The 21,943-nt window shown below is 51.2% G+C and overlaps 1 protein-coding gene across 11 annotated transcripts in view; it reads right to left on the bottom strand.

Annotated features, from left to right (window-relative positions):
- Positions 1 to 332: 332 nt before the first annotated feature.
- Positions 333 to 21,943, bottom strand: part of arhgap9 (Rho GTPase activating protein 9) — a 55,195-nt gene continuing 33,584 nt past the window's right edge. For 8 of the 11 annotated variants that reach the window (XM_069186473.1, XM_069186463.1, XM_069186458.1 and 5 more), the window contains 15 exons: positions 17,431 to 17,505; positions 16,546 to 16,695; positions 14,819 to 14,923; positions 14,483 to 14,544; positions 14,049 to 14,136; positions 13,711 to 13,806; positions 11,422 to 11,520; positions 11,194 to 11,311; positions 10,494 to 10,616; positions 9,496 to 9,594; positions 8,860 to 8,937; positions 8,124 to 8,177; positions 4,147 to 4,281; positions 3,664 to 3,769; positions 333 to 1,412 (listed from right to left, as the gene is read on the bottom strand). In XM_069186473.1, the coding sequence (XP_069042574.1) occupies positions 1,220 to 1,412; positions 3,664 to 3,769; positions 4,147 to 4,281; positions 8,124 to 8,177; positions 8,860 to 8,937; positions 9,496 to 9,594; positions 10,494 to 10,616; positions 11,194 to 11,311; positions 11,422 to 11,520; positions 13,711 to 13,806; positions 14,049 to 14,136; positions 14,483 to 14,544; positions 14,819 to 14,923; positions 16,546 to 16,695; positions 17,431 to 17,505 (1,581 nt within the window). In that variant the 3' untranslated portion in view covers positions 333 to 1,219. The remainder of the gene's footprint in view (positions 1,413 to 3,663; positions 3,770 to 4,146; positions 4,282 to 8,123; positions 8,178 to 8,859; positions 8,938 to 9,495; positions 9,595 to 10,493; positions 10,617 to 11,193; positions 11,312 to 11,421; positions 11,521 to 13,710; positions 13,807 to 14,048; positions 14,137 to 14,482; positions 14,545 to 14,818; positions 14,924 to 16,545; positions 16,696 to 17,430; positions 17,506 to 21,943) is intronic. The other 3 variants (XM_069186492.1, XM_069186525.1, XM_069186500.1) reach the window with 2 other exon arrangements.

Here is a 21,943-nt window from a genome sequence, read left to right as displayed (position 1 = left end):
AGGCTATTTGCACTGTCCTGCTACCTCAGGACAAGGCAAACAGAGGCAGAGGAAGTGACATCACAGCGTTCTTAATGGAACAGGACAGAGAATCTGGTGTTGACCTATGTTAAATTGTCCTAGGACCATAGCCGTGCGTTCTCTGAATTTGGCTCACAGCCTGCTGGCTTACCGTGCCTTAGTGAGATAATGTTCAATTGAACTAAACTGGAACACACTCACCCTCACTTGCACACACACAAACCACAGTTTCATACTAGTGCTGATGCTATTGCTTGAGGTGGAGGAATGCCTTTCTTTTTAAAAACAAATAAAAAAGCAAAAAATATGCATCATTTCTGCATCCACATTTATGTAATAAAACAGTGCTTCATTTTTGCCCAAAAAAATTAAACAGCATGAATAAGTCCTGTCTTGGAGGACTACAACGTTGAAGTCTTATGGTGCTGGTGTTAAAATGTCTTCCCCATTGATTGCTGGCTGTGGAAGACGGCCAGTTAGACAGGTGAGTCCAGGATTCACCGCACGGCAGACAGCCTGTTACAAAGGAAGAGAATTCTGGGAAAACACAAGCCAAGCCTCCCCTCCTGAGCGCTCCCACACCACCGGCCCCTTCTCGTACAAATATCTGTGCCAAATCTCCGGCACCACGCCACGTCTTTCGAGGGAGCCTGTACGAATCAGACACGACTGTTAAAAAAACATAAAAAAATAATTTAAAAAACGTTTCGGCATCAGACTTGCTCTAATCTCCTGTGTCTCACTGGCCCCGACTGCAAGGGACTATGGGATTGAATCGCAGACCTAGAGGAACGCCAAGCCGTTCAGGGAACCCGAGCCACAGTGATTTCAGGGAGAAGCTCGTGATTCGCGTCCCCGTGGCCTGCTTCAGTGGCAGGAGTCTGCTAGTACAACGTTTTGATCTCTGTCTTCTTCACCACCAGGGGGCTTTGAGAGCAGCCCATGTGTGACAGAGCGAGCGTGAGACAGAGTCGGTTACAAACTCCAGTGAAAACAGTGTAAAGGTGACCAGTGCAACATCGAAGTCTCGCCCCTTTCTCTCTCCCAGCCCACCCATCACAGTCACTGTCCTGGTGGACGGCTGCCGAATCCTGCGGCTACTGTCCCTTCCCAAGACAGCAGGGAAAAAGAAAGATGGCGGAAGACCGCACGAGTGTCGTTCGGAGGAGGCCCGCCAACACCGCGCCCCGCGGACAGGTCAGTGGAAGTCTGGCCTCTCAGGGCCGAAGATCTGGCTGTACTCGCTGAGGATGAGCTCCACCACCTGGTTCTGGTACACCATGTTGATGGCTATGTTGGAGTTGTCTCTCTCGGGCCTCATCAGCGTCGGGCCGAACACGATGCCGATGTTCTGGGTGGTCATGCGGTTGATGTCGGACTGCTCCATCACCCTGCACCCGGGGAACACAGGGAGAGAGGGAAGTGCAGGGTCAAAGGTCATTCTAAAAGGGCCTGTTTGTGCCACAGTGATGAGAGCAGACTGCCCGCCGTTGAGAACATCTGCACACTGAGGTTACAAACCCATTAGGACAGAGCAGTACAATTTGCCGTTCCCCTCCCTATATTGACTTGCGTTTCTCAGAGTCCTGAAATGAGCAGTTAATTGTTTGGTCAAATAAATCCCACTCAAGCTGCATTCAGGCACGTCCGCTTCTGCCGGCCTACCACAATGGAAAGCGATACGTTTTTGGAAAAGCTGGAAAATACGCCATGGGCGGTCAATTGGAATTTGGGAGCAGAAGTGGGAAATGCGGAACTAACTGCCGTCCAGGCACAGGGACCGTGACCAGACGTCACGGGACAGAGCCATCCCCGCAGGGTTGAGAACAGGGCCAGTTGTGACCGCAGAGAAACCGAGTGGGAAGAAAGAGGAGAAGAGGGGAGGAGGATGGCGGAGAGCACCAGGGAGATGGCAGCCCGTGGACACTCCACAGCGTCCCCAGAACCCCCCGCGCGCTGTCAGGCTGGCACTGGTTAGAGGGAGAGGATGGCACCTCGGAGGCAGGGAGCAGCAGGCGAGGGATTAGGGGAGAGGGGGAGGGGAGGTGTGGTGTCTGTCCTGGGGCCTCTGCAGTGCTGCCAGTGGAAGACAGGCAGAGCTCTTCAACAAAAGCTCCTTGGCTACTTGCGCCCGGGAGAGGGGCTGCTTGGCATGGGTCTTGGGCATCCCATTGGGATCCCTGAGATGGCTGTGCTGATCTTGGCCCAGCACTGGGCTGAGGGATTATTCTCTTCTGCACGTCTCCGGGCCTCAGTATTCTAGCCACAGACGAGCTGATCACCAGCATTAGTCATAAGTGCCGGAGTCTGAAATTCCTACGAATTCAGAACTGAAAGTGCTTACAATTCTGAGCACCAACCAAAGCCCTGTGGTGCTGAGCTCCAGTCGGGGTTAAATGGAAGCCTGACACTTCGAACTGCAGCAGCGCTGAAGAGAGGGGAGTGGGGAGATGCCGATTCTCATTTCCACCAGCAAAGCAGCTCCGTTTTGGAACCGGATGACTGAGCGAAATGTTTAACAAGCAGTTTGATCTGCCCTTGATCCAGCGCATTCATTTCTGTTTCTCGCTCGTTCGCAAAGGGTGCGCACGGACAGCGCCACATCCTGGAGAGAGCTGGGATTTCCAGCCGGAGAGGAAGGAGTTAAAGGCTCGTGGTGGTGCCTTCTTCTAAAAATGACATTCCCACCCAACCACAAAGACCGAGGAATTGCTCATAGCGTCCACATGAAAAAAAAAAAGGCGCAGAGAGAAAACACAGGGCCGCAGGGAGGGAGGGGGAGTACAGAGCACGGGTTTCCAGTTGCGTTTCTGTCTCATCCAGCGGGCGCCCCACAACTCCTCCGAGAGAGCCGGGACACGCAGCCCCCTGTCCGGGTGTCAGCTCCACCGGGAAACAGCCTGGCTCTCCGCCCACCGGAGAGGTACGTCAACCAGGACCCTGGGACACGACTCTTTCCCGTTACCTCTGGCCATGGTCCCCGGACCCACAATCCGGCTAAATCCATTTCCCACTTCTGCTCCTGAATCCCCTGTGGTGCATTTTTCCAGCTTTTCCCCGGACGCCAACAAAATCTTTAGGAAAAATAAACTAATCGCTTTTTATTTTTGGTAGTCGGGGTGCGGCACAAGGAATAATTATCGCCATCAATCTGAGCCCCGAACATGCAGAGTGATTTTTCGGAATGCACTGCAAAGCACTGTGGGTATAAAAATACAGGATGATGTGTTCACATGAGTAGCACATTACCATCAGTGCTGCCAACCAGGATAATGGGGGCTAATAATATGCCACTCAGACCCCAGGTACCTACAGTGTAAATCAGGTTTTCATAATTGTGGGCCGTAATATTAAATATTATTCATAAATGTAGGGCTATGGGTCTCGGAAACATGGTCAAGTCTTCTGGCTGGCAAAAGAATTTCCATTTTAGTAGATGATCTTTTCAACCTCACTGATGTATATATTACAGCAAGTGCCCAACAATACATTTGATTTCAGCTGCAGCCACAGCTCTGCACAAACGTTAACTGCTGTATTCTCAAGATCACCAATCCCAGCTGTGGGCCTGCCCTTCCATTTCTAAGCGGAACGCTCCCCCGCCTGGACAGCTCTGGGATTGCAGGCTGGGCCCTGTCCTACCTCTTGAGGTGCTGCAAGATGTAGTTCAGGGTGTCGTGGTTGGGAGGCGGCAATTTTTTCACCAGACACTTCATGCGCTCTACCTTCTCCATATAGTCAGGTATTTCTGCACAGAGGGAGGAAACAAAGCTTAAATCTCAAACTTTCCAGGTATCTAAACTAATCGGCACCTAAGCACTTTGAATAAAACCTTCATTTCTTACTAGAATGTACTGAAGCACTTAATTGTCATAAAATTACAGAGATTTCTATGTACAGCCCCTCGTCACCTCATATATATATATATTCCTTCTTTTTCTCCTAATGTAATCCCTGAAAATGTGGAAGTGGTACACCATACGGATCATTTACTAGGATCAGGAAGCGGTATTCCAAAATGATCGAGCAATGCAGATCACTCTAATCTAGATCCCAGGATCATTTCCCTCCTCCCGACACTGCTCCGAGTACAAGAGAACTGCTGCGGATGCCGGAGAGACTCACTGACGGTCTCCACAAAGTCATTGAAGAAACTGTAGGGAATGAGGGGCTCGGGCAGCTCCCGGAAAAACATCTTGAGAGCCCCGGTGATGACGTGGATGTCCTCCCATTCGCTGTCATCCAAGTTCAGCTTCTCCTCTAAGAGCGGGACAGGACGGAGCAGGAGATTAGTCAAGGAACAGGGAGAGACGGAAGTGAACAGGGAGAAACGGGAGTGAACAGGGAAGGAGAGACAGGAATGAACAGAGAGATAGAGACAGGAGTGAACAGAGAGAGAGGAGTGAACAGAGAGGGAGAGACAGGAGTGAACAGGGAGAGACAGGAATGAACAGAGAGATAGAGACAGGAGTGAACAGAGAGAGAGGAGTGAACAGAGAGGGAGAGACAGGAGTGAACAGGGAGAGACAGGAATGAACAGAGAGATAGAGACAGGAGTGAACAGAGAGAGAGGAGTGAACAGAGAGGGAGAGACAGGAGTGAACAGGGAGGGAGAGACAGGAGTGAACAGAGAGGAGTGAACAGAGAGGGAGAGACAGGAGTGAACAGGGAGGGAGAGACAGGAGTGAACAGGGAGAGAGTGAACAGGGAGGGAGAGACAGGAGTGAACAGAGAGAGACAGGAGTGAACAGAGACAGGAGTCAACAGGGAGGGAGAGACAGGAGTGAATAGGGAGAGAGACAGGAGTGAACAGGGAGGGAGAAGAGGGAGAGGGGTTACAGGGAACGGGGAGAGGAACAGTAGAGCAGAGAGGAAGGAGACAGAAAGACGAAGAGGAAGAGACAGAGGGCAATGAAAGACTGTGAGGCTACAAACACTTCCTCAGCCCGGCGGTCATTAGGAAACAGCAGGCCAGGCTTTAGAGCAGCAACAGCTTTAGAGCTGGAAGTTGAGAAAAAGAGGGCCGCTTGCAGTAGAGAAAGCCCATCCGCTCAGCGGAGCGACAGCAGACAGTCCTACACAAGAAGACGACTTCTGTGAAGGAGAACGACTGCCCCCTATACACGCCTGAGAATCTTTCAAAGACAAACTGCGCTGTTACATTTTAGAAGAACAGTCTTTGTCTATCAACTTAAATGCAGTCTTTTCTGGGAAGATAGGGAAGCCACAGTTTTCATCACACTTGAACTTCTACATACAGTAACCACGATTGCATTAACTGTGTAGGGCGCACCTCCCTGTTGTGACACAGCTGCTGTACTCACTGTTTGCCAGTAGGGGTCTCTACTGGACAGATGAAAGGGAGAAACAAACTACCAGAAAAGAAACTACCAGGGTAATGATGGCGAACATCTGGTATGCAGTTTTATTTCTTGGCATAACCAGTGAACAACTCAATTAATTTGACTGGCGAAACATGGCCCTGCCCCAGGTAACTAAGCAGCGCTGTCGTTGTCATTAACCGTTAACTGCCTGTTTCACAGCTGGGGGCTTGTGCTGCTGAGTGGCTCTGTTAAGAAATGTGATCAAAAAAGGAAAGTCTGGCCAAATGGTAATCTATGGTAATGTGGGTGGTCAGTCAGTCACTGCATACTGACACACAAAACCCCTCTGGTCAGGGTTACATGCACCGCGCCAAGCAAGCAGGATTCTTGAGTATCTTGTAGAGTGCAAAGCAACTGCATTTGTGATATAGCATTATACTTCTCAGATGTAATGCATGCCAAATTGTGACTCACATGTTATACTGTTCTTTAGTGGTGTAATATTCCTACTGCATATTTATTACATGACGGGCTGTTATTCTTTCACAGTGTTGTGAAATGCTTACAATCCATGGATCTCATTTGTAATATACACCTTGTCCAGGACTGAAAATGGATGATCTTCCTTGTTCATATATCATATACATACATATATATATATATTATGAACAAGAGTATTTCACATTGAGCACTGATGTGTTGTTGGCATGTTACACAATTAATGTCAAAAGGGAAAATACTGTTTTAAAAAGGTACCATTAGCACCCCTGTGTAACTTCTTCACTTGTAAATGGTCACTGGCCCTCGATGTATTTGTACACGTAACAATCCAACTTTGAACACTCCAGCTCAGAAATGTTCACCTGCATTAGGGAGACTGAAGCCTTGAATAAATAAGTGGACAATTGATTCATTGGCACAGTTCCTTTGAGGTGCGCAATTTAAAATCGAGTGTCTTACACATCAGAGATAAAGAGCGGGTTGCACAGAAAGAAGGAGCACGGCGTAGTGGCAGTGTGACAACGGTGTCAAGAGAAAGCTTCGCAGACAGAAGTGCGTCTCGTCAATATTCCAAAAGCATTATGGGTAAAAACAAGGCACCACACAACACTGCACAAAGCAAACAATGAGGCTGCCTACAGGACCTGTGGAAACTCATTCTCAGAGCAGGATTGAAACTATTAAAACATCTCATCTCATTCCTTAGCTGCTTCCTCCTGGCGAGGCTTGCAGTGGTCACAGGCTGAGCAGGCCGGACCAGACTGCCCTTTCCCCAGCAACAGACTACCAGACGCTCCCAGGCCAGCAGAGAGATAGGATCCCTCCAGCGTGTCCTGGGTCTGCCTCAGGGTCTCTTCCCAGTGGGCCGTGCCTGGTAGACCTCCAGTAGGAGGCGCCCTGGGGGCATCCTCACCAGATGCCCCAGCCACATCGGCCATTTCCTCATTTGCCAGTGACTCATAATTAATCTAATATACAGTGTGCTGTGCTGATGCCATATTTATATGGTCTGTATACAGGCACATCATGCACACAGTGTAAATATTACCTTTAAAAGCTTTAAAAGAGAAAGTTTAAAAATGGGCACATATGAAGAAAGGACTACTGTCTGGTTTGAAAATGGAGGGACAACAGGTGATGGCTTTAGGTAAGTCTTCTTATGTCACACATAACAGTAATACTGAGATAACAGACAGAGAGAACTCATGTATCACCCTGTTGAGTAAATGTAAAAATAACTGTAATTTTATTCTTGGACATGGCTCATTTAGTCTGATCATTTATAACACTGATACTGGAGAAAGAAGAGTGATGAGCAAGAATTAACAAATTAATTCTTCCTGGACCACTAGGGCATGCTTTTTTCTGCTAGATTTCCCTGTGACTTCTAAGGTAGCGAACTAAAAAAACAGTAAAAAGATACTGAAACTACATGAAATTACTGTGGTTGCAAACCTGTTTACAGTGTCCCTACTGAGAATATTCACAACAGGTTTCTGTCAGCTGTGCACACAAAGTGCACAGACATGTCCAGCCAGCAGGTGGCGCCACAATAAAAAAAAGCACAGTGATATTCCACACAAGAGCACCTGCAGAGGACAGGACAGAGGACAGCTGCTCACGGGACCCATCGTGAGAGGACACAAGCGCGTAGCTCAGCATGTCTGACACCACGGGGCCTGCACAGGGCAATGGTCAAGTGCAAGTCACTTCCTGAAATCCCACTCCTGGCCACAGAGGTAAGCATAATGCTGCTCGTTGCCCAGAGTCATGTAGTTGCTCCAGAAGGCTGGTTGCTGATTGCAACATGACTCTGCTCCGACACAGTGCGTGATTAAAGCACAGTGACACACTGACCCCCCCCCCAGGACCAGGACAGGACACCCTACAGACACACTGACTCCCCCCAGGAGCAGGACTGGACACCCTGCAGACACACTGACCCCCCCAGGAGCAGGACTGGACACCCTGCAGACACACTGACCCCCCAGGAGCAGGACTGGACACCTGCAGACACACTGACCCCCCAGGAGCAAGACAGGACACCCTGCAGACACACTGACCCACCAGGAGCAGGACAGGACACCCTGCAGACACACTGACCCTGCAGTCTGACAGCCCAGTGTCAGCAGTGTCAGTCTGCTCGGGCTGGGAAGCTGCTCTAGTACTGCAGCAGCCGCTTGAGTTCCACATGACCAGGCCTGTGCCGCACCCGTGTACCAGCGGACATGTGCGTGAAGCTGAAGCGCTGTGCTGTCGCTCGGCCCGTCTCTCTACCTTGGACCAGTTCCTCGGGGAACAAATACCTCCCGTCCGTGGTCACGGCTCGCTCTGCAAAGACCAACACGCCGTTAACTCCTCTCGCCTCCGGACGGCACCGCGGGCACTGTGGGTCCCCAGGTCACACAGCTTCCAGTGTCCATGGAAACAGCTGCTATACAGTCTCCATGGATGGAGGTCCAATACAGTATCCATGGAAACAGCCCAGGTATTGTGTCCATGGTACCAGATCCTGTATAGCATCCATGGGACCACCCCCTGTATAGCGTCCATGATAACAGCCCCTGGCATGGGTATACCTGGTATGGTATCCATGGCAACAACCTCTGTGTGGTATCCATGGCAACTCCTGTACAATTATCCATGGTAACAGCTGACGAATGGTTTTGTAGAATACACTATACAGTAACTGGTAACAACTCTTGCATAGAATCCCATCAGGAGATACTAGTCATACTCCAAACATTGAAAAGTAAACTGCATCCTGTTACCAGGTACCAGGCTGACAGTCAGGGCAACTCTGGCTGAATCACCCCAGCCTCGGCACTGCCCTGGGAATGGACTGACCCCAGTTCAACCCAGTGGAGATTAAATTCTCTTTAAAAAATGAATTGACTAGATAAGCTGCAACCATGGCCAGCAGGACACAGCTGCCAGGGGGCCGGGGCCCTGCCCCATCCCCATGCCATCCCCGATACCCCCCGACACACGCCACGCCTGGGCCGGCACTCACCGTGGTCCACCTTGAAGCGCAGCTTCTGGATGACGGCCAGATTCCCACTCACCCTGTAGATCCCGTCTGTCTCCAGGCCTGCGGGGACAGGATCGGCCTGCTGTCAGAGCCCTGCGTCCGGTGGCACGAGCACTAGCTGGCACACTGCCACATGCAGGCACGGGGGGCTTCAGCAATGACCCCTAAACCACCTGCAGTGCTAATGTCCATCCCCCAGTGCATTCTCCCTCCGCTGCTCCCAGTTCAGCATCACGGGGGAGCCGGAGCCTATCCCTGCGAGACAGGGTACGCTCCGGACAGGACGCCAGTCCATCACAGGGCAAAAAGACCCTCACTCACACCAGGGTCAGTTTTCCCACTTGCCAATTAACCCAGCAGCATGTGTTTGGATCGTGGGAGGAAACTGGAGCACCCAGAGGAAACCCACTCGAACACAGGGCGAACGTGCAAACTCCTCACAGACAGCACCCCAGGAACTGAAGCAGCAATGCCAATCACTGCGCCAGCATGCTGCCGAATTACTAAAGCCGCTTTCTAGAAGTTTTTTGGACCAATGACATGGGTTATTCTAGCTTTCCAGATTTCCAGCCAGGCCTGTTGCCACGGGGACAGATGTGCAGGGAGGAGGAGACCCACCTCTCTTCTCCACGGCCTCCGCGCACAACCGCACGAACTTCGGCACACTGCTCTTCTCCCTCTCACACAGGGCGTCCAGCCGACAGCCGAACACCTGTTCTGCAGGGACACAGTCATGGACATGCAGCCGTTAGGAGAACTGCAATCTGCAGCCACAGGAGACCAGTCATCTGGTTACTTATAGGATACACTGCACTGGGATCTCCCTGATCACACCGATCATTTAGGAGCAGATCCGCCTGCTGAGATCTAACACTCTAAAGCACAGCCAGTGAGAGTCCGCAAGTAAGGGGTCTGCAGGTTTTGACTTCGAGGGTCTCAATCGAGCAGGTTTTCCAGGTCACATCAAACTCACTCCATCTTAAAAACAGAAAGATTGTCTCAGCTGTTCCAGTTCATGGGCTCAGTTCTTTTCACACACTGAGCTTCTACTGACTGAGTGACCAGGAGACCCTGCTGGACAGAAGACTGTGGCCATGTGGGCCCCAATCCCAGCTAGGATTCAGCAGCTGTCTCTCAGGCAGGCTCTAGGCTCCAAGCCACACTGGGAAGGCCTAGACGCCTCCTCCGTGCATTCACATCAGTACGGGTTTGTGTACGTGTGTGAATATGTGTGTTTTGTGGGACTGTGTGTGAGTACGTGTGCTTGTGCGTGCGTGTAAACGTGTGTGAATCTGTGTGTGGGAGTGTGTGAGTATGTGTGTGCTTGTGCATGTATGTGTACGTGTGTGAATTTGTGTGTTTTGTGTGAGTACATGTGCGTTTGTGCATGCGGGTGTACATGTGTAAATATGTGTGTTTGCAGGAGTGTGTGTGAGCATGTGTGTGCATGTGCATGCGGGTGTATGTGTGTGCGAGTATGTGTGCTTGTGGGAGTGTGTGTGAGTACGTGTGTGCGAATCTGTGCATTTGCGGAAGTGTGATGGTGAGTGCGTGTGTGCTTGTGCGTGGGTGTGTACGTGTGTGCTTGTGTTTCCACAGCTTCCTTTGTGCAGTACCCTTGATCAGGCCCTTCTCCTGCAGGGCCTGCAGCGGCGGCCTCTTCAAGATCAGCTTCTTCAGCCGGCTCTTCACCCGCTTCTTCTCCGAGCTCTCCGCGCTGGAGGTGGAGCGCAGCACTGCTGGGGGGGGGAGAGGGGGAGACAGCGTGAGAAGAAGCCAGTGGTGAGGCTGCATCCGAAACAGCAGCTGCAGGATCAACCTGAGAAACATCACGGCACCAGGAGGCTTGTGTGTGTGTTAGCTCTGGGGATGCGTACTCCATGGGGATTGTTTCACACTAAGCGCACCTGCTGTTCCTGAGACTTGCGATGTGCTGTGCTGTGTGCGTGTGAGGGTGGTTGGCATGCTCCTTTAGGACTTTCTCCTGCTCCCAGGAAAAGGAGTAGCTCAAGAGTTTTAGACACATCGACTGAGACACTCCCACGTTCCAAGCTTCTTGCAGGCTTTTTCCACTGCTGTGCCCCTGCAGGCTCTTTTTCCTATTTCACTTCGGCCCTCCACCTAGCTGCTCCAACTGTTGGGGTGCTGGGTCAGAGTGCAGTGAGGACCAGTGGGGCGCAGTGAGGACCAGTGGGGCGCAGTGAGGAGCAGAGGGGCTCACTGGGGTGCTGTGAGAAGTGGTGGGGTGCAGCAAGGTGCTGTGAGGCGTGGTGGGGCTCAGTGAGGATATGTGGTGTACTGTCAGGCGACACTAACAAGAGGACTTGCGGCTGGCCCGGATGTCGTCTTCGTCTCCGCTGTGGTCCAGGATCTCGGTGCTGCCAGCGCGGCGCAGGGAGTACAGCAGCACGTTGTCCAGAGGGTTCTCCCGGTCCTGAAACGCAGAGCGAGCACGTCACCCGCGGTACAGCGCACTCACCCTCCTGTTTCCTCCAAACGGCCCATTGGCTGGCCCCCCTCGCCCCCCCCGGACCCGAGACTCACCAGGCGGTCGATGACACTCTGGATGGTGCTGTACCACTCCCGGATCACCGAGTCCGTCTCCGACTGCAGCAGGAACTCGTTCCCAGTCACTGTCCGCAGCTGAGGGGAACAGGTTCACCAGTACAGCTCTGAGCTCACTCCCCACCCGCCCACAGCTGAATGGCCATCGATACAGCAACCCCCCCCACTATCACCAGGACAAGCAAGGGAGACCTCTACGGAAAACTAGGCTGTCGACCAGCAGGTGGCGCTCTTCGCTCACTGTACTGCAGTCCTCCAGGTGAGACGTGACCTAGCAGTCCTGACTAGATGGTCGCTAAAGATCCCACAGCATTGTTTCAGGAGAGCAGCGACACTAACCCCGAGATTTGGGAACAATGTGGGAGTAATCAAGGGCAGCACCAGCCCCCTCAGTGTGCAACACAACATCTTGTTAATCGGCTCGGCTCGATCATTTCCCTACAGCGGCTCTTTCTGTTGCGGCTGACAATCATCCTAATGGAAGGCGGCCATAATGGAGAACGTCGTGTTTTCTGAAGCTGAAGAAAAGAAGATCAGGCTAAGCGATCTCAGACCAGAGCTACACCACGTCAGGTCATTGCAATAGTGCACAATATGCAGAAGAATGTAATCATTTGTACTGCGTTTGGTTTTGAGTCTGTCAGATGAACCAGCGAATGGTAGACAAGCCAGATGTTACACACGCAGACTGCTGGAGGTGTTTTTACTAGAAGTTAACAGATTCACGTTTCCTGTCATTGTACACACGCCGTGTGGGTCACCTGGCTCACAATCGGCACTGCCCGGCCAAACAACAGCGTGAAAGCAAATGTACAGTGCAAAAGACTGTTCAGCAATTATGTGTAATCAGCATTAAAGTGCCTTGTTTTCCTCGTGGTTTCTCCTGTATTTCATTAAATGGAGGTATTGGAAATTCAACCAGTAGCCCTTGGGATTGCAATCTCTCTCCCAATAACAGCAGCAGAGCAGAAAGGAGCTTTTCAGGGCTCAAGTTGATTAAAACATACCTGAGGTCGAAAATCTAGGCAAACTGATTGCTCGAACGTTTTTTTTAGAAATTGTTCCCACCTGCCCAGCCTTACTGATATCGTCTCCCTTGTGATTGAGAGCACTTGTTTTTTTTATTTCTTACTTAATTTCATATTTATTTCTGCATTTCCTTTCTACAAAGATCCCCTTGATCATGATTTATTGTTATACCAGCTCTTTTTCCACTTCACTTTCAATGTTAAAATACATTCTCTTTGTAAAATGTGTGCCATGCGGTCTTGTTTATAAGTCATTTATTCCTTGTCCTTCAAAGCGGATTAATAAAAGTTTTCTTTCTATATGTTTCAATTATCTGATTGCTCTAGATAGTAAAGTCGGGTTATGCCAGGGGCTGATAAGAGTTGTGTTTGTGCACATCATGACCTGGAGGGGCCCTGTGTTGCCTAGGACCCCCTGATCGAGGGGATGAAACAACCAGCCGCAGGCCGCTGTCTGTGCTGTTCTGTTCTTTAAAGGAGACAACCAGCTGATAATTCTCATAGAAGTGCTATCTGTTTCCTGTGGGCTGCTATCTGCACCGGCACCATCTGGGTTTTCTGAACACAGGGCCAGTAGATGTGACAGAAATGAGTCCAGAAATGTGGTTTAATACACATACTGTCGGCTCTTCGACCTGCCGGGGGTGAGAATCCGTAGAGGGGCCTGTGTCCCCCCCTCTCTCCCTCTCTCTTCCTGTTGGTCTCCTTAACTCCTGCACTCTCTGCTCATCTCTTTCATCCCCTCCATCTCTCACTTTCTTCCCCTCTGCTCCCCTTCCTGCCCTCTGTCCCACCCCTCTCTCTGCTTCTCTAACTGCCCCCACCTGCCCCTGTCCCACCCCTCCCTCTGCTCCCCTTACTGCCCCCCACCTGCCCCCTGTCCCACCCCTCCCTCTGCTCCCCTAACTGCCCCCTTCCTGCCCCCTGTCCCACCCCTCTCTCTGCTTCTCTAACTGCCCCCACCTTCCCCTGTCCCACCCCTCTCTCTGCTCCCCTTACTGCCCTCACCTTCTCCTGTCCCACCCCTCTCTCTGCTTCTCTTACTGCCCCCACCTGCCCCTGTCCCACCCCTCTCTCTGCTTCTCTAACTGCCCCCACCTGCCCCTGACCCACCCCTCCCTCTGCTCCCCTTCCTACCCCCTGCGCCCCTCCCTCTTCTCCCCTCCCCAACATCCACCTGCCTCCCCCACCCCTCCCACTGCTCCCCTTCCTGCCCCCCTCGTCCCCCCCTCTTTCTTACCCGGAACACGTTCTTCTTGCTGGACAGATCGTTGGCCCAGTGCACCTGCGCTCCCCGTAGGTCAACGCTGCTCTCCGGCTTACTGTTGCCTGGATGCTACACAACGACACAACAACAACCACACATTGACACGCGCCTGGCACTGTCAAGATCACCGCTCGGTGAATTCTACTTGTGCCCTCCGGTTCTTGTTTCATGGTTTCTGAAGAAGACTGCTGCATTGACTCGTTAGAGGCAGCTGTGCTTCTGCAGTCTGGCAGGCACACATACAGTACGCATCCACAGGGCTGCACTGTGATTGTGGCAAGGGATCTCCACCAGGGGGCGCACTGACTTACCCAAGTGGAGGGCGTCTGCGTTTTGGGGTCCTTAAAGAAAACCAGGCTGTTCCCCACCAGCACTACCCAAGAGGCATTCCAGTTCTTCCTGAAAAACACCAGTTTGGAAAGGCTGTAGGGCTAACACACTGCAGAGAGCTGCACAGTACTGTACAAACCACAGCTGTGCAGCAACAGTCCCAGCACACAGTATTAACTAAATAACCCTGCACAGCCCTTGTGCAACACTGGACTGAGCAAAGACATTGCAGTGCAGATGTTGACATACATAACTCTGAGCAACACAGCCAAGCTCAGAGATACTCCCTGCATCAATGTGCAGCAAAAGGACAAAAAATATCAGATCATTAATCTAATGAAGGTCAGATAATTGGACAAACACCTGTAAGAGTGAGACCACCGGCTAGACACAGACAGAAAGGACTGCATCTCACCTTAGCTTCCTGCCCCCTTCAGCAATTTTAGTCTTATTGAGCATGCCGGCCTTTTCCAGCTCCTGCGATCAAAAGGAAACAATGAAACAAGGTGTCGAGCAAATTGTAATGTTGGCACGAGTCTCAAACACGTAGGAAACTATGCATTTCATGCGTCTTTAAAAAAAATGATGGGATCCTGGAAAAGAACAGGGGTACTCACAGCAGGAAGGCCATTATACCCCTAAAGCAACCTGACTTTGCCCCAGCTTATGGGAGGGTGTGCGCTGCGTTAGGGCATCACTAGAACACGAATCGTGATCGGCTGGTGGGAAGAGGGCGTCGAGGGGCGCTCACCGGGGTGGTGCTCTCAGAGCTGTCCGGAGAGCTGATCGGGGAGAGGGGCTCCATGCCCCTGCCACCCAGGACGTGATGAGACATGTTTCTGCGGTGCTGGGCCATCTGGGGAAGAGGTCAAACAGGGCACCCGTGTGAGATCCCAACTATTTTTTCCGGGGCCAAGGGTTCAAAGAGCTCGATTAAGGCTTAATGGGACCAATTTAACCTCCTTCGCAGATCTTGTGCTTCTCATAATTGAATAAATCTACAACATGTGACGGGCAATAATGATACTATATACTGTATACAGTAAGAGATCTGATCAATAAGCGATCAGATCATGGAGTCTAACTGCATTTTGAAACAGCTAAGTACATCAGCTTCCAGCACTGAATTTGGTGGTCTGTTCCATGCACTTGGTGGTCTCTAAGACCAGCTCAAGCTAGCCTATACCAGTGTACAATACAAGTTCCACAACTGAAGACACAGGAATATTTGTTTAATACACCACTAAATCAAGCATCACCGTTAATCAAAGCAGTTCGGTCAGAGATACAAAGGGATACAGTTAGCGTTTGAGGGTGACAAGGAGGTCTTCCTTACTTAAAGAGTTGTGGGAATAGGCCCATACCTCCATTCTTCCATTCATGGCTGAACCTCATACTCGGGCTTCATTCAGGAAACAACTAGTTGAAATCCTCAGGTCAGTTAACTACTGACTAACAAACAGGCCCAATGGGCTGAATGGCTTGTTTCTTGTTCCTATGATATTTCTGTATTACTTAAAACGAATTGTCACTGTGACCACAGTAACGCTGTTAACGAGGATTCCTGTTCCTAAACATCCAGATTGTTGCAGCAGCAACAACAACAAAATCACAGGCACCCCAGCCCTGCTGGAGAGAGGAGGGAGGAGAGGGGAGAGGAAGGATCTAGGAGAGAGGAAAGAGAGAGGGAGGAGAGAGGAGAGGGGAGAGGAAACATCTAGGAGAGAAAGAGAGGAGAGAGAGGGGATAGAGAGGGGAGATGAAAGATCTAGGAGAGAGAGAGGAGAGAGAGGGGAGAGAGAGGAGAGAGAGAGGAGAGAGAGAGGAGAGAGGGAGGGGAGAGGAAAGATCTAGGAGAGAGAGGAGAGAGAGGGGATAGAGAGGGGATAGAGAGGGGAGAGGGAGGGGAGAGGAAAGATCTAGGAGAGAGAGAGGAGAGAGAGAGGAGAGAGAGAGAGGAGAGAGAGAGTAGAGAAAGAGAGGAGAGAGGATAGAGAGGAGAGAGAGGGACAGCAGGCCTGAGCCTGATGTCAGAGAGGGGGAGAAGACCAATTCAGGCAGAGGTGTGGCTGACACGCGGTCAATACACCCTGTCACTGCTCGAACCACAGCACTGTTCCTGTCAAACTGACGGCTGTCCGGAACACCAAAAAGCCTAGCCGAGAAATACTTCTCAGACTAAAAGGATTCTCAAAGAGCGCTTCGGGTATAAAATAAAATCAGGTTCCCCCTGCCCTTTGTTTCAACTAAAGGCACACGTTTTAGAGGAACTTTTCATATTCCAAAAGGATGTACCAGAATACTACACAGGTGTGATGAATACATTCGTTAATACAAGATTTAGGTTTCTCTTTTACAAAAGTCGTCACTGGAAAAAAAAAAAAGTGTAAATATCCTAGTCTGAAAAGTGCTGGCTGACAGGGTTTTGACTGGAAGTCGGTGGAAGGACAGCAAAGAGGTGCAGCGTGGGACCCATACCTTGGCCTCACTCTGCTCGGTCAGGATCATGGAGCGGGCGTGGTTCAGCCTCTCGCTCTTGGGCAGAGCACTGCTGTTCCGGAGCTGCGCCTCAGTGGGGCTGAAGGGGGCGCTATTCAGGGCGTCGGAGGATGCAGCTCGCTGGATATTCTGTAAGGAAGAGACGAAGGTCAGGTTGAACAGATTTCAACAGCAACTAAAATGTAATACACGTGTATGACACAATCACATCTCTTTCAATAACACTTTTCCAATTCAGGGCCGTGGGGGAGCTGGACACTAGAGAGGACGCAAGTCCATCATGGGCAGACACACAGACACAAACACAGTCACACCAGGGACAGTTTTCCTAGAACCCACTTCACCTACCTGCATGCATGCCTTTGGACTGTGGGAGGAAACCAGAGCACCCAGAACAAACCCACATGAACACAGGAGAGAACATGCAGACTCCACACAGATTTGACCCCAGGGACCCCGCGCTGCGAGGCAGCAATGCTCACCACTGCAACAGTGTGCCGCCCTAACATACACCTAAAGTACAGATATTTGACTTTGTAACTACAATATAGTCCTACATTAAACATTATTATTAGCACTTCACTCTTTGATTAAGTAACAGAAGATTAAATAAATGAAGGGCTACTGATTCCAATTAAAGCTGTTCAGGGATAACTCAATCCACATTCGCTTCATCACGTCAGAAGCAATTCAGACTGGCTCGGCTCGGGCGATCTCTGCCGGATCCCCACAGAAGGGGTCAGCGTAGACTGTCCTGCTGGCTGTGGAGACAGGAGCTGGCCGTGCCGTGCTCTGAAAAGGAGCAGGCGGAGACAGGGGCTGGGACTTTGGCATTCACCGGCGGAGAGTGAGGGTGCGCCTTACCTGGCTCAGCTCCCAGCTGCTGTCGGCGTCCTGCACGCTGTAGATGTAGGTGACTGGGCTGGAGCCAGGGGAGAGCTGTAACACAGGAGAGCAGCACACCTTAGCCCCGTGAATGCGTTCATACAAGGGACGCACACTGCCACCTGCCTTTAACGCCTTTTAAACAGACTGCGCGGCAATGTAACTGATAAACCGTGCATCCGCCTTCCTCTTCCTTTTCAGCGGCACCATTTTCTCATGTCACTTAATTAGACATATTTTCTGCACCTTCTGAGGCGGTTGCGTATTAGCTACAGTAGCTTTGGCTTTTTTTAAGCGTCATGTTGTAGACTGTTATGGGTCAGGGCCACACAAGAGAGGTTGCAGATCAGAGATCATTTGGGTTTTGAGTAGCTCAATGAGCTGAGGATCTTATCCAGCCGGGGTTTCAGCTATAGCAACACGTTGGGGTAACTTGGTCCATACCCCCACAACTCTTCGTGCAAAGTAATGCCTACTGTCCTGATTGAAGGGTCTCATCCGGTGGTTTATTGAAAGAAACCATGACAATAGCTTCCACAACACGGGTGGGTAGCTTGTTCCACACTTCCACCACCCTTTGTCCTTCTTGCTCTCCATACTACATACACCTCGACATAGCTCCTGCTTGTCCCTGAGGCTTGTGCTAGCTCTGAAGAAGTTCACTGGTCACTCCGAGAGTGGACGTCCACACCATGGACGATATACCGGTTCCCCTGCTCTGCTCCTTGATCAGCCTCAGCCCGTGATACTGGATCTACCCCTCCGTAACGAGCCCAAGCCTCAGTCCACAGTACCAGCTGCACTAGAGTCAAAAAGTCCTGCTGCGCACTTCAAATTAACGTGACCTACTCTTCCTTCACACTGGGCTTACTTGCCAGCATGTTCTGAAAGTTTTAACGCTAGGCCAACTATTGTTGAAAATGTTGAACATCTACACACACATCACCATCATCATCGCCATCTTCAGCCTTCACCCTCCAATTCTGCATCAACTCCTCCCTGAGACTCTTCTATGACCTCCAGTCTCAGTTTTGCTCATCCAATCGACTCCTACGCAGGGCATCTTCTTAGACACTCCTGGTGTCCAGCCCTCCAGTTTGGCATGACCTTACTCCAGTGATGATCCATCCTTGCTGTCCTGACTGTGTCCAGCCCACTCACACATAGACGTCCCGCGGGCTTCTCCCTGCTCCAGCCCAGCCTCTCTCTTTGTTATCCCACGTGGGCGTTTTTTCCGCGAGTCCTTCTCGAGTTCCCATGTCTCTCTCCGGGAGTCTTCTTCTTTGCCTGACACTACGTTGGGCTGACGACGGAGCAGGACTCCAGCACGCCGGGCAGGAAGCAGGGCCGATGGAGCCCCTTCTCCCACTCCTCATGGAACAGGCCACCCGGCGGGTCTTCTGGAAGTGGGAGGAGGCCAGGGAGCCTGAAGATAGAACACGCAAGCTCCGCAGGGAAGGTGTCCCCGCCGAGAATACAACCAGACATCTACAGTATGTGGGAGAGGTGCTAAAAGCTACACCGCCCCGCAGCCCTTGCCTGAATCGATTCAGCGCTGTCCTGAGCCTGTGTGGAATCATGCTGCGCTTGTAACTGCAGGGGACTGTGCCCTTAGCCACCCATCTACCTGGGTCACAGACCGGACAGTCTCACACGAGCTCAGCAAACTCATAGCGAGATTTCACACCCCCCACCAGCAGAAGCCTGTTTCTTTTTTATATGTTTATATGGCTTCCTAAAAATGTCACCTTTTTCACAACGTCACACCAGCCTGCGCTTGGCAGACAAGTACAAGCAGTTAATATGTTAGGAAATTCTTTTTTTAAAAAACATTTTGCAACACAGCCCATAAATTTCTCTGTTGCCATACCTTCCTTCGCTGTAACTCTGACCACACCAGAAATCCTGACAAACACACACAGCGGCTGACAAAAGTTCACAGAAACATTTGCAGAAAAGCACAGAACTGGACAGTAAGACTACTGATACACGTTTGCGTGCTTTCTGGATTTTTATTTTCCTAGCTTCCCTTGTGCATTATTTGCACAAAATCATTGCTTAATGTGCATATCTGATTGGTGAACAAGTGACCATTGGTGAACAGAGTTGGCTCTGTGACCATTTCTCTAGTGGCAGGGTGCAGTTTCCTCCAAGCCCGTTTCCATTTCAACTCAGAACGATAAAACATCTCTTTAACGTGACCGCAGTGACACCAACCTTTTCTGGAACTGCTCAGACCACAGATCACCATGAAAAGAATTTACAGAATGCCAGCCCAACCTGCCCCAACACCCCCAAATTCACACACACAAACCCCTTTTCTAATCACCCCTTCTATGATTCACAATGTTCCCTGCAAGTCAAACTCAAATGTTTGCATCAAGGACTTTGAGAAGAGTGGGCATCGCTCTCCGGGCTGAGAACTGCTGTCGTAAAGGCACCTAAGCACTGAAGTATAAAAGGAACTTCCAAGAAAGACGCACACAAACACACAGAAAGGCAAAAACACCAAAAATATCTGGATCAAATCTCTGACCGTGACCTTTGGCCCCACCCATCCCGAGAGAGAGCCGCTCCCTGCAAAGACTTCCCAGCCCCCGTGCAAAACATGAGCAGGTCCGTCCACCCCACGGAGGCCGGGAAGAGAGAGCAGATCTACCGGACGAAGCAAATCACAACTTACAAGGCTCTCACTCATCGGGTCCATGCTGTCCAATCAAAGCCCAGCTCACGAGCGTGGGATCGATCTGCGTGAGAGGGGTCCGTGTGAGTGGCCCCGGTGTCGCATGCCCAGGGGCGACAAGACAGCGCGCCTCAATCAGCAGCAGCCCGCAGCCTCCTGTCGCAGCCCCAGCCTCGGAGCTCCGAAAGAGATTTCCTCTTTCAAAGAGGAAGATAATCTCTCTTTTACACACTGCGGCTTTGAGAAGAAGGAAGTGCAGCGCTCGTGCAAGGCTGATTATTCTCCTCCTATGCAGCTCGCGAACGGAACCATTACCAGGCGAGAATAGTTGATGAGCTCTGCTCCCGCCCCCCGCCCTCCTCCCAGCCCTCGTGTTAAAACAGGTGCCAGAGCTGCAGGAATTCGTCAGCCAGCTGGCCGGCGTGCGTGCACAAGCAGGGCAGGGGACACGGCCGCCGAAGAAAACCCCAGGCCTCAGGCCTGCGTCACAGCTGAGCTCCTCACGGCAGCTGAGCAGAGGGGAGTCTGTCTCCGAGCTCGGTTCTTTCTGGGCAGTCTCTGCTGCGAGGCTGGAGGGACGACACAGCGGCCAGCCAGCGGCCGCAGCGCCTGGCTCAGGGGCTCCGGGCATCACAGCCACGTCAAGGGGGCGCATCAGGTGGTCTCAGCCGTTCCCAGCAGCCCTCTGCTCGGTCCTGCCTGCGTTCGAGCTGCCAGCGTCAGCCGGTCTGTCCGAGGGGAGGCAGGGTCTTTCCTCGGCTCCCTGACTGGAAATCACCTCCGTAGGGCCCGGGGGGGGTGGGGGGAGGTGCCGTGAGGTCTTTAAGAGCAGAAAAAGACAGCAGGCACTCACCAGGAGCCCCCACGAAGTGCCGGATAACCCACATGTGGCAGGGGGAGAGGGGGGTCACTGAGGGTCAGGGTTCCCAGGAACACGACTGGGGACACACACCCCCTGTTCTGATCGGGTCTAACTCTCCTTTAGGGCGCAGTGGAGCGGCTTGGCCAGGTGGAGGCGCTGTGACGCAGCAGAGACATGGTCACCACCCCGCCCAGCACTGGAGCCATTCAAGAAACAACAGGTCTTTACACAACTAATGGGCAGGAACAGAATGAAACATTGGTACAACGTATAATACAGCAGGATCTTTATGTATGTTTTGTCCTTGGGGGGAGCAGGGTGGTGAAGGTTACTTATCCAAAGGATAAATGAGGAGGGGGGGCTTCTCAAATGACACACTTCACAAACCCATACAGCACAGTGCCGGGGGAGATTAGCCAGAATTAGCTGATTTACGGTATGAGGATTTCGATGAACAAAAACATTGTTTCAGAAACAAAAAACACAGATCCTTTTTTAACTTGGATCCCTTTTCTCTTTGGAGCGAGAACATGGGGTTTGTACACGTGTGGACCTCAGCACAGGGACCCCAACACACCAGCATGTGAGGGAGAGGGGTGTGGCCAATCAGCGTCAATCATCTATCAACCAATCAGGATCCACATCCTCAATGATGTATTAACCAATGAGGATCCAGATCTTTAAGGGAGCACAAGGATTGGATTACAGTGAATTCCTCTCCTTAATCTCTCAGATTAGTTCATTTAGTATCAGGAGCAAACAGACTCATTACAGAGCTTAAACAAATTAGTTATGAGAGCTCGAATTAGGAGTTAATTTTTTTTTCAATGTGAGTAAAGTTCTAGCAATTTCACAGAATACAGCACTGACTCTGTTTTCAAGATGAGACTGAAGACGGGATATCGAGGACACGGCAGGCTCATGAGAACTGAAAGGCCTGCTCTCAC

The sequence above is a fragment of the Lepisosteus oculatus genome, chromosome 1 (assembly GCF_040954835.1).
Source record: "Lepisosteus oculatus isolate fLepOcu1 chromosome 1, fLepOcu1.hap2, whole genome shotgun sequence".
Classification (NCBI taxonomy): domain Eukaryota; kingdom Metazoa; phylum Chordata; class Actinopteri; order Semionotiformes; family Lepisosteidae; genus Lepisosteus; species Lepisosteus oculatus.
This window is presented reverse-complemented; position numbering and strand designations above follow the sequence as displayed.